The sequence below is a fragment of the Telmatherina bonti genome (assembly GCF_933228915.1).
Source record: "Telmatherina bonti genome assembly, chromosome: 19".
Classification (NCBI taxonomy): Eukaryota; Metazoa; Chordata; class Actinopteri; order Atheriniformes; family Telmatherinidae; genus Telmatherina; species Telmatherina bonti.
In genome coordinates this window covers 22,351,316-22,361,840 of record NC_136617.1, presented here as the reverse complement: position 1 = coordinate 22,361,840, position 10,525 = coordinate 22,351,316, and the positions used below count along the sequence as shown (strand labels likewise).

Genomic DNA, 10,525 nt, shown 5'->3' with positions numbered 1-10,525 from the left:
AGAACATGTCAGAGTAAAATCTATGCTGCTTTACTACCACAAACTGAGCTGCTACAGATTTATTTATTACTGCTTCTGAAAGACAGGCTTTGATTAGACAATAGCAGTGTGCTGCCAAGGAAAAGCACTATGTTCCAATGTAAAGTAAGAGCTTCCCTTTGTACAGACTCTCCAGCTGGCAACAAATCAAGATTCCTAGTAGTACGGCTCATTCTTGCCTAATAGTTCAAATACATTTTACATTTGTGTCAGCTGTTGCAAAAGCAGGTTTATGCATCTGAATTCGAGGTTGCATTGTCTGAAGATCCTCAACTACAACCTGTTGATTGACACTATGCAGAAAAAACAGAGTAGTAAACTGTCTGAAGATCAAGAACAGTTTAATATATATGAGGAAAGAAAAACGCAGCAACACGATGAGTCTCATGAAGTGAAGGGGGAGTTGTGTTGCGCAGCATTGCACGCAGCTTCCTCATCATGCAACTGCTGGAAATGGTAGTAATCCCACATCTGCTGTTGCCCAATAGAGACCACAGTGGGAGAAAGTGGGCCGGGCTCCACGCCGCCTCACCCTCCACCCCTCTCCAGGCTTTTATAAATTTCCGTCATACATCCGCTTTGCGCTACACGTTGTAAACAAAACGACCATTTGTCACGACAGCAGTTTTAGAAAAGAGGAAAAGAAAGTTATCTTGGACCTTTTTGTTTCTTTAGGGGGGTTAATCCACTCAGGACAATCACCATCTGAAACAACAGGTAGGCTCTTCGTTTGTTCCTGAAAAGTGAGCTTTTTGAGAAGAATATTCTTACTTGACAAGATAAGTGGTTTAAGTTTAAGTGGGGGAAAAAAAAAAAAAAACACAAGTCAGGCCTACATAACACAGTGCGTGTCAAGTTGCCTCATAAAAATGTAGAAAAAAGAAGTTCTCTCCTCCTAATTCCTCCACATAGTCAAACTTTAAATCGCATATTCTGTTTGTTTTTATCAAAACGACCCTCTCTCATTCAGATTTGCAGCTAATTCAGATGTTGACATGGAATGAAATCCCTCCAGAGCAAAAGATTACTAATCTGATCTCTGGTCTATTGTGGTGGTTTAGGAGGATGCATGTCACCACAAACAGCAGCTGCAGCTTCAACAGCACATTGTGTTGATGGTGTCTCTCTTTCTTTCTGTTAATGAATCCCTCGGGGGTAATCCTGTGACTGCCCCCCCCCACACACCTTTTCTCTGTTTTCTAACTTACTGTTGCAATGAATACTCAAAACAATTTGACATCTCTTATTGCCTGAAAATGTAGGTCTGTGGAAGCTTAATCCAGCAGGCTTGCTGCTGCCGTGCTGATATTTCAGAACCATGGATTTGACAGATTAAGCGAGTTCCCAAAGATTAGAGAAGCAATCATTGTTTCTGCAGATGGACATAGCGAGCTTGTGGATTTAAAAGCACATGGAGGCAACTGAAGAAGGGTGGCCTGGCCTTTCATGCTGCATCTCCATTTTAAAATCGTGTCTTAATGTCCACATACATATGCCTATCTTCCAGCCAACAAAGACAGTTTGATCCCAGTGTTTGTTTTGTAGCATGTTATATCTCTGGATTTACAGTGGAAAACAAACACTGTGTTATGTAGGCCTGACTTGTGTTTTTTTTTTTTCCCCACTTAAACTTAAACCACTTATCTTGTCAAGTAAGAATATTCTTCTCAAAAAGCTCACTTTTCAGGAATGAGCGCCACTAAATCCTGAGAATCAAAGAAGCCAACAAGATGCAGAATCAACAAGTTAGACCTTTGTAACACATTTGCCCTTCTGCTGTTTCCTCTACATGATTGCGTAACATTCCCTTAGAGCTGTTTCAGTTGTGGGGTTTTGTTTTCCTCCACTGCATGCTGTTTTGGCAAAAGAATGTCTCATGTCTTAATAGCAAATGTTCACGTGGAAACACGTTAGACTTGATTATAGGTATAGTATATATCTTTTTTATCCGGATATTCCAGTCTGTACTGAACAGTTAAAGGAAAACCTGCTGCAGCACTGAAATGCAATAATCTGAGAAAGTCACCGTGCAAAAGTACCCAACTTTGCCATTTCATACATACAACCTATGTATATACCTTCAGTATATTTCAGTATATTTTATTCATATTTTTGACCTCTGTGAAATCTTATTAATCAGAAGCACTCATCTTGGGTGTGGTGCTTGTGGGCTTGAACTGGAACCTCTCCCCTTTAGTGCAGGTGAAACATCAGCTCAGCACAGCGAGCAATTTGAGATGCGCTATAGGTGTAAACAGCAGGTGACCTACATATATCGGCCTCTCTGCTGCCAACATGGTAACAGGTGGTGATAGTAGCAAACTGCAGAGGAAGTCTGTCTTATTTAATTGAATTTAATTTAGGTTAGTTCAGTCACAGTTCCTACTGTTCAGGTTTTATCCAACAAATATCTACCTCTATACTTTTTTTTTTTTTTTTTTTTTTTTTTTTTTAATCATCTAAATTAGTTAGAACAGTTGTTTTCTTTCTTTGAGTGTGATCATGAACAGGCCTTTTCCTCACGAGGCTGTGGAATCTCAGTGGGGGCTGATCTCTTGCCTTCTTCAACAAAGCTCCTGCAGTTGCAGTGGTGGCCATGTTTCAGAGGGGCTGCAGCAGACAAATGAACCTGTTGTTTGATACTCGTCTTCCTCTGCACCATTGTGAGATCTGGCTGGCGCTGGACTCTGTTCTCTCAGTCAAAAGGGGCTTGTGTGGACGTGTTTGTGTGTCAAAAGCGTATTTTGCTGCGCAACCGTATTAAAAACCCAATGAATCACTTCCTCTAAATAACCCATCTTGCTCCGACAAGCTCTCGGCGGTTTTGGAGGCTTATGAATTTTCTGTACACAAAGACAAATGGGAGACATTGAGAGCGCATGGTGAAAGGCCTGGAAAGAGCAAACATTGTGACTGCAACCAAGCAGAAACCAAGACTAGCAGAGAAAAGCAGCAGAATGCAATGAGCTCTAAAGCCAACAGAGGCTGAAAAGAAGCAAGGGATGTTTTGCTGGAAACCAGGGAATCTGTTGCTTCCTGTGTGTGTGTGTGTGCGTGGATGTTTGTCTTGGTCAGTCGTGCCCTCCTTCAGCAGCAGAGAGAAGAGGGCAAGCCCCTGGCTCTCAGGAGCCGCCAAGCCAGTGGACAAAGAGCCTTCTTAGCTGGCTAATTTGATTTGCATGCACAGTCACAGTCTGCTTGCTCTACTCTCAACAAAGCAGCATGATCTACACAGCCTGGCTCCTCTTTTGTTTTTCTCACTCTTCCTCTTTATCTCAGCCTTGTATTCTTTCATCCCCTGAATATGGTCTCATGACATGACAAAGTGTTCAGCTTCAGGTCCTTGTCACCAGCTTTAAGCATGTTTCTGGGGGTGACACTACTCTGCTCCCATTCCCCCCCCCTTTTTTTTCATATCCGTGGTTAGATGTCTTCATTCTCTGTCACCCACCTGTGCACTCTTAATTTTTGTGTCCTCATCAGTTGGTCTGATGTGGGCATTTTTTGGGGTGCGATCCTTTTACATGACCTCTGTGGTGCTGCAGATCACAGTGCTAGTTCCTGCATGTTTCCGTCTCTTTACACCTGTTGCTGTGTATGCCATACATATGCATATTATTTATATATTTTATTTAGTTTTATTTGAAATATCTGAAAAAAATTAATCTTCTCTTCTCTGCCTCCTCAGGCTCTTCATCTCTCTGAAATGGATGACATCCAAGTAGTTGAATCCAAACCCCTGCTGGTTGACAGGGAGTTGGCGGTACGTATACTATAAGGCACCAAACCAGCAGAAACTGCTGGAAAAATTACTAAAATGAATTTTTGATGCAGTTTTGGAGGTAAGAAAAGTAAGAAAAGAGGTTTGCAAAATTTATTTACAACAGGGTGCCCAGCTCCAATCCTCGAGGACCAAAATCCTGCAGGTTTTCCACGTATCCCTGCTCCAACACACCTGACTCAAACTAATCAGTCATTGTGCAGAACTTCATTGGCTGTTGGATCCATTTAATTGAAGCCAGGTGTGTTGGAACAGGGATATATAAAAAAGCCTGGAGTAAAGCGACCCTCTAGGAGCGAGTTTGGGCACCCCTGATTTTACAAGGAACGTGAGAAACTGTGATTAAAAAATCATGACTCTCCACCAAAACATATCATCTTTGTCGTTATCATTGTTGTTATTATAATGAAGAGAAATGGAATTACTCATAACAGAAATGACCAATTTGAGTTGTTTTAAAATTACACTCATGAATCCAAAATTGCATTCACTGACAGGCTGAAGTGCTTAAATAATTAAATTATGTCATGTAATTACATATGCTTTTGTTGCTCTCTGCTTTCCTCCCAGGGACTGAGGGAGGCTGTACAGCAGCTTGTTGTCAAGGTACGGTTCCAGCTGCATAAAGTCACAAAGTTCCATCTTCTATTATTAACTTCACCTGTTTTAACTTAAGAGGAAAATGTCGATATAAATGGCACAGCTTGTATGCATTATTTAAGTTACTCAGCCTTTTTATTAACCATATAATGGCTTTATTACCATAGCTGCTGTAGAGTTTCATTTATCGAGATGACAACTTCTGCGCTTTCATTAAGAAAGAAATTAACTTGCAGGTCTTCTGGCGGTGATTAAACGCATTATATCTGGCTTGTGAGATGAAGTGAGAAATGCACGCGTGTCCTAGTGTGTAGCTGTGCTCCTGACTGAGTGCCGTCATGCAACTTTGTATTATTCCTGCAAGTTTATGGATGTGTCTGGGTGCAGAAAGGTTACATACACGTGGGGCAGGATTATTCTGCCGGTGTAGCCTATGTGCACAAGTGTGCCTTGCAAAGTTAGAGGGTGGTAGGAGCAAGCCGTGGGGAAGCCTGGGCATTTCATCCAGTAAATGGGTTTTATTCCTCCTTGGATGTTTCTTCTTAAGCACATCTTGTGGAGTCAAAACTGGCAGGATAAGAAGCAGTCTTAAGGTCACTCTGTGCTGCAGACCCACAGGTCACAGCAACATAATACAGCCTCAAACTTAGAATTCCTCCATATATTACTTGGTATCTTTTCTGGAATAAATAAAATGTATCACAGCTTTTTTAATTTGAATACATTCATTCATGAAGTTTTTGCATAATACTTTGTAAATGTAAACAAAAAGTTTTTACTCTGAGAAAGCGATTCATTTAAAGTGCTTCAGTCTAAACAGCTCTACCCAGGTAGTCTATATGGAGTCCAGTAAGAAGACTTATCTCTTCCAGCCTTTACTTGGACAATGTGAACTGTCGAGTAATGGCTGCCATCTTGCTTTCATTCATTCAGCATGTTTACCCGCTGGCCGTACACCCACACTTGCTCATGTCAATGCAATAGCTGATGCCCCTCTGACATTGGCTGATCCAATTTAAGGATCTCTTCTAGAATTAGCTTGTTTTGACCAGCCTGCAAGGCACCATGGGAGTGTGAGGAGCTTAGGGCCAACTGGTAAGCAGCAGGGTATAAAATGCAGCTCTCGGTGCAGGGCTAAACGACTTCAGAGGCTTACAGAGTGTTGGATCTATAGCTCAGGGAGCCTCTGTGACTCGAGTTTACTGTAGCGAGCGGTGTGCGACTTCTCTTCTGCAAACATGGTTCTAGAGGACTCTGATGTGGAAATGATTGTGGCTGAGATTGAAGTCAGCGTGAGTAGATGCTGGGATGTATTTCAATGTTTGCACCAAGTAATTTGAGAGTATTTGATTGGTTTTCCTGTTTGAATTGTGCTGCTTCTGTAGTTAAAGCTAATGCACAGGTGCAAAACGGAAAACAGACGTTGTCATTTTTGGTGCAAACTGAGGAAAAATGGATCAGTTTGACAGTTTCTATTCCTGTTGCATATGCAAGAACATTTTCTTTTTTTTAATCCTTATATTTGCAATAATTTGAAACTTTTTGCATCTATAGGAGCATGATGTCGAGACTCCTTTTGGACGGGTTCGCTGCACAATGAAGGGGGCTCCCAAAGGGGACAGACCAGTCATCCTCACCTTCCATGACATTGGACTGAACCGTAAGCTCTGCTCCTTATTCAGCTCTATCTGGGTGAAACATCTGTTGTTTGCGCCTAAAGCCTGAGGCTGTTTTGATTGATCGTACCACATGGTGCAAGCTTACAGTCGCAGCTAACTTTATATTAACTATATGACAACACAACAGCTAAACTCCTCTGCTAATGGTAAAGGGACACACCTGCTTGGAAAACAAAAGCAAACCCTCTCGAGAGTTTTGCTGCTTTTTGGGTTCTAGGAGGTCTTGTTTTCATTAGTGTGAATAACTCCTCTAGCTTTCCTTTCTTTTGACTTTTCCAGACAAAACTTGCTGGGACACACTCTTCAACCATGAGGACATGGCAGAAATCATGCAGCACTTTGCTGTGTGTCATGTCGATGCCCCGGGGCAGCATGAGGGAGCAAACACCTTCTCTACTGGGTGAGCCAGTTAAAAAAAACACACACACACCTAACATGCATTGAAACTTGAATGTGTGTCAAGCAGTCTGTGACCTTTGATGCTGCCGGTAGTTCGCTGCGGATGTTCTTAAGACGCCCTAATTTGACAAGTGTGTCGTTGTGCAGGTGTTTATCTTGGTCAGCTTAATCTCCGCTTTCTTGTTGGAACTTTGGCTCATTTTACTGCTGCTTTAGCCTCTTATGGCCACACACTGATAATAAGGAGCCATATAATGCTGATAACATAGTATAACAATGGGCCTTTTTGTTCCAGATATGAGTACCCCTCCATGGACCAGGTGTCCGAGACTCTCCCACTGGTGCTGAAGCACTTTGGGTACGTTAAGTTGCAGTTCCACAGTCGCACTTCACTGTCATATTTTAAGATGTTTTCTAACCGGTTGTTCTAACAGTATCCATGTATTTTTGTGAACCTCAGGCTGAAGAGTGTGATTGGAATGGGCATCGGAGCCGGGGCCTACATCCTGACCAGATTTGCTGTAAGTTTATGCTTTGCTCTCTCGATCACGCTTCATGATAGTTGAGCTTTAATCATTCTTGGATTAGCAGAGCCAGTTAATATGTTTCTCCTTTGTGCTTATTTTGGCAATACAGCTCTGCTTATTGCTTGAGCCTGCTGAGCCATGAAAGCCTGAGGAATGTACCACATTGGCTCAACACTAACACTGTACTCGATAGGAAGTCTCACTTGTTGACACAAGGCTGACAGATATGCAGCTTTTAACTCCTTGCTGCAGACTTTTTGTAGGTCATCATTTTTGAATAATTCATCATGGATTTCTCAGAAATTACAGACTGAGGTGAATTGACATGGGTGCAAACAACAGTTTGACTAATGATGAAGTATTTGCTTTTAAATATTGGATACTATAATGACTCATGGTGAAAACTCAAAACTGAAGGTAAGAAATGAGGGCTTATTTTCAGTTTTCCTTTTTTCTTCTTCTTTTCTTTAGTTGGACAACCCAAACATGGTGGAGGGCCTAATGCTCATAAACATCAACCCATGCGCCGAGGGTTGGATGGACTGGGCTGCTCACAAGGTAATAAATATTCATATATGCATCTGTAACATCTGCAATGTCTAAAGCAATTTCAATGGTTTCTGTTTGACACGGTATGATTTTTGCATAAATTTAGATCAGTGGCTGGACCCACGCCATACCTGACATGATCATCACCCACCTCTTTGGAAAGGTAAAGATTCCTATTCTGTGATGCTTATATATGCATATATATATTTAAAAAAAAAAAAAAAAAAGATTGTATGGAGTTTTCTACATCTTGGTTTTGCTCATCACAGGAGGAGATCCACAACAACCACGCTTTAATTGGCACATACCGTCACCACATCCTGAATGACATGAACCAGTTTAACCTCCATCTTTTTGTCAAGTCCTATGAAAGGTAAACCCTGCAAAGTTGGGACAATCTGTGAACCAAAAGGTTAAAATATATAGAAAGTCTAATACAGTAAAATTGAGAATTTTGAGTTTAATTTGGTTAATTAAAGTTGTATCTTTACAGTCGGAGGGATCTGGAAATTGAGAGGCCAGTCCCTGGAAGCAACGTCAGAACCCTTAAGTGAGTTTATGAAGCATTGTTGGTGTTGGAAGAAACTGACTTGTAATATTTGATCAGTGCTGAATGTGTGACTTACACCTTCTGTCACCCAGGTGCCCTTCTCTGCTGGTGGTTGGTGACAGTTCTCCTGCTGTGGATGCTGTGGTGAGTCCAGGCAGTTCACACAGCCATTAAAACAAGATGCTAATGATTGTACCTTCCATTATTCTTAACTGGTGCTGGACGTGCTTTTCCATCCCAGTGTTCTGTTTTAAGCTGAACAGATATGCATGATTACGTGTGCCTTTAAAAACAACAGTTGAACAAGTCTTGGGCAAAAAAAACAACAAAAAAACCAGGGGATTAGGGAAGAAAATTCAAGTGACTCAGATTAGATGTAATCTGTTAAAGTCAAGAGATTTGTGTGGCAGTTACTGCTTTTAGCTCTGGAAAGACCTCAAATCTCTTCAATAGCAGTGTGTGTAAGTGTGTGCATTCGCTAGACGATGTTGTTAAATTCAGTGTCAGTAATGGAATCAGATGGGTTCCAATTAACATGCACCATGAGATGCTTTAGTTAACAGTTTGGTTTGTGTCCACAGGTTGAGTGCAACACCAGGCTGGACCCAACAAAGACTACCCTGCTGAAGGTGAATGACCCGTTTCCTGCCCTCAGTCCTGCCTCACCCCACTTTGGACCTCCTGTCCCACATACTAGTTCTGATTATAATAGCCTTGGAAAGGCTTCAGCTGATAAGTTTCCAGTGGCTCAGCATTTACCTGGTGACATATTAACCACAGCTACAGCTGAATGTGTCCGTGCATATGCACTTGGACCTGTGCAGTCTGCAGTAGCTGACCTACTTGTGCTTGCTTGTGGCAACCTTAAATTTCCAAGAAAGACCAAATGACTTTTAGATTTAAACAGGAGTTCAGTGGTCAGGGTCAAGAGGAACAAAAGCTGGGGCTACCAGGGACATGGTTCTTTAAACAGAACAAGATGTGTATAATTGTGAGGCAAGGACACATCTCTACTGCCATGGCAACATTCTAATGGCTTCCTCTGTTTCTCTTCCCTTTCCAGATGGCTGACTGTGGTGGCATGCCCCAGGTTGACCAGGTGTGTATGTCCTTTTGTGCAACGGACTCTAATGCATAGCAGGCTCGATGTGGCTGGATAATCAGCACAGATAGTCAGGTGGGAAGGGTGGATAGCATAAGAAGGTGGTACTTAAGAGCATTAACAAGCAGATATGGACCACAGTTGGACCATAGGCTGTAATCCTCTACACTGAGCAGCACCTGCTGGTAGCAGCTGTTGCATCTCAGGCCCGGGGTAGTAAGCTACTGGATGAGAAAATGAGTGTCGGTGTTTGGAAAACCAGAAGGCTTATTTAATAAGAGGGCTAATTATGTGTTATTGTGCTCTTCTCTGCAGCCTGGCAAACTGACAGAAGCTTTCAAGTACTTCATTCAGGGCATGGGATACAGTAAGTAGTCAAGATGTTTATTTATTTGGCTGTCGCATGTCTGGGATGTAATGTGGTTTTTTTAACATGCGCAGCAGATTTCTCTAAGAACTGCAAGGGTTTGCTGATTTTTTTTCCTGTGAGCTTTCTGCCACCTTGTGGTCAGATGAGGAACTATGTTCTAATAACCACACAGACAAGTGTTTTTTTTTTTTTTTTTCTCAAATTCCTTATTAATTATATTAATATGTTATTTTCCCCTCCAATTAGTGCCTTCTGCCAGCATGACCCGCCTGGTCCGCTCTCGCACTGCCTCCAGCTCAAGCGTCACTTCCTTCGACGGCAACCGCTCCCGCTCTCACACCAGCGAGGGAAACCGCTCCCGCTCACACACCAATGAAGGCCCTCGCAGCCGCAGTCATACAACTGAGAACCAGCACGGTCGTTCTCACACGGACAGTGCTGTGGATGGCACCAACAACGTGGACCAGGCTGTGCCCAAGTCCTCCGAAGTGTCCTGCTAAGTGAGCTGCTGCTCACCAGACACAAGCCTCTCAAGGCCCTTTCTATTCTGTGCTGCCTCTAATTCAAGCATACACATATACCTCGCATAAATACACACTTCATGCAGAGAGGGACACAAAGAGAGCACACTTAGATTTGTAAAAACAAAAAAAACAAAAAAAAAAAACGCACAATGGACTCTCAGCTTCAGACTTTTCAGTACAGCTGAGCTGCCCTAATTTCAAGATCTGTCTTTAGAGATGGTAAAGTCAGCTGTGTGCATGCTTGGTCATTCAGGGGTCTACACATACTGTATCTCAACACCAAACGCTTCCGAGCTCTTTGGTCAGGCGGCAGTGTAATTAGAGGCAACACAGCATATGGGGATACCGAAGTGGAGAATGTTGAAGAAAGCTGTGGATAAAGAGTACACCAGCTTGTAACAGTTC

At 42.4% G+C, this 10,525-nt stretch overlaps 1 protein-coding gene across 1 annotated transcript; it reads left to right on the top strand.

The window, feature by feature from the left end:
• Positions 1–633: 633 nt before the first annotated feature.
• ndrg1a (N-myc downstream regulated 1a) lies at positions 634–10,119 on the top strand. Its single transcript, XM_079258909.1, has 16 exons — positions 634–756; positions 3,728–3,802; positions 4,391–4,426; positions 5,975–6,080; positions 6,379–6,499; positions 6,794–6,856; positions 6,959–7,019; positions 7,497–7,583; positions 7,681–7,737; positions 7,844–7,947; positions 8,068–8,124; positions 8,217–8,268; positions 8,706–8,753; positions 9,188–9,223; positions 9,542–9,593; positions 9,843–10,119. The coding sequence occupies exons 2-16, from the start codon at positions 3,746–3,748 to the stop codon at positions 10,094–10,096; spliced, it is 1,191 nt and encodes a 396-aa protein (XP_079115035.1). The 5' UTR covers positions 634–756; positions 3,728–3,745; the 3' UTR covers positions 10,097–10,119.
• Positions 10,120–10,525: the final 406 nt, after the last annotated feature.

Coding starts and splice junctions, on each gene's coding strand:
- ndrg1a (XM_079258909.1), top strand. CDS start 3,746: ATGGATGACATCCAAGTAGTTGAATCCAAACCCCTGCTGGTTGACAGG. Junction 7,020..7,496: donor ACATCCTGACCAGATTTGCT/GTAAGTTTATGC, acceptor TCTTTTCTTTAG/TTGGACAACCCAAACATGGT. Junction 9,224..9,541: donor GCATGCCCCAGGTTGACCAG/GTGTGTATGTCC, acceptor TCTTCTCTGCAG/CCTGGCAAACTGACAGAAGC.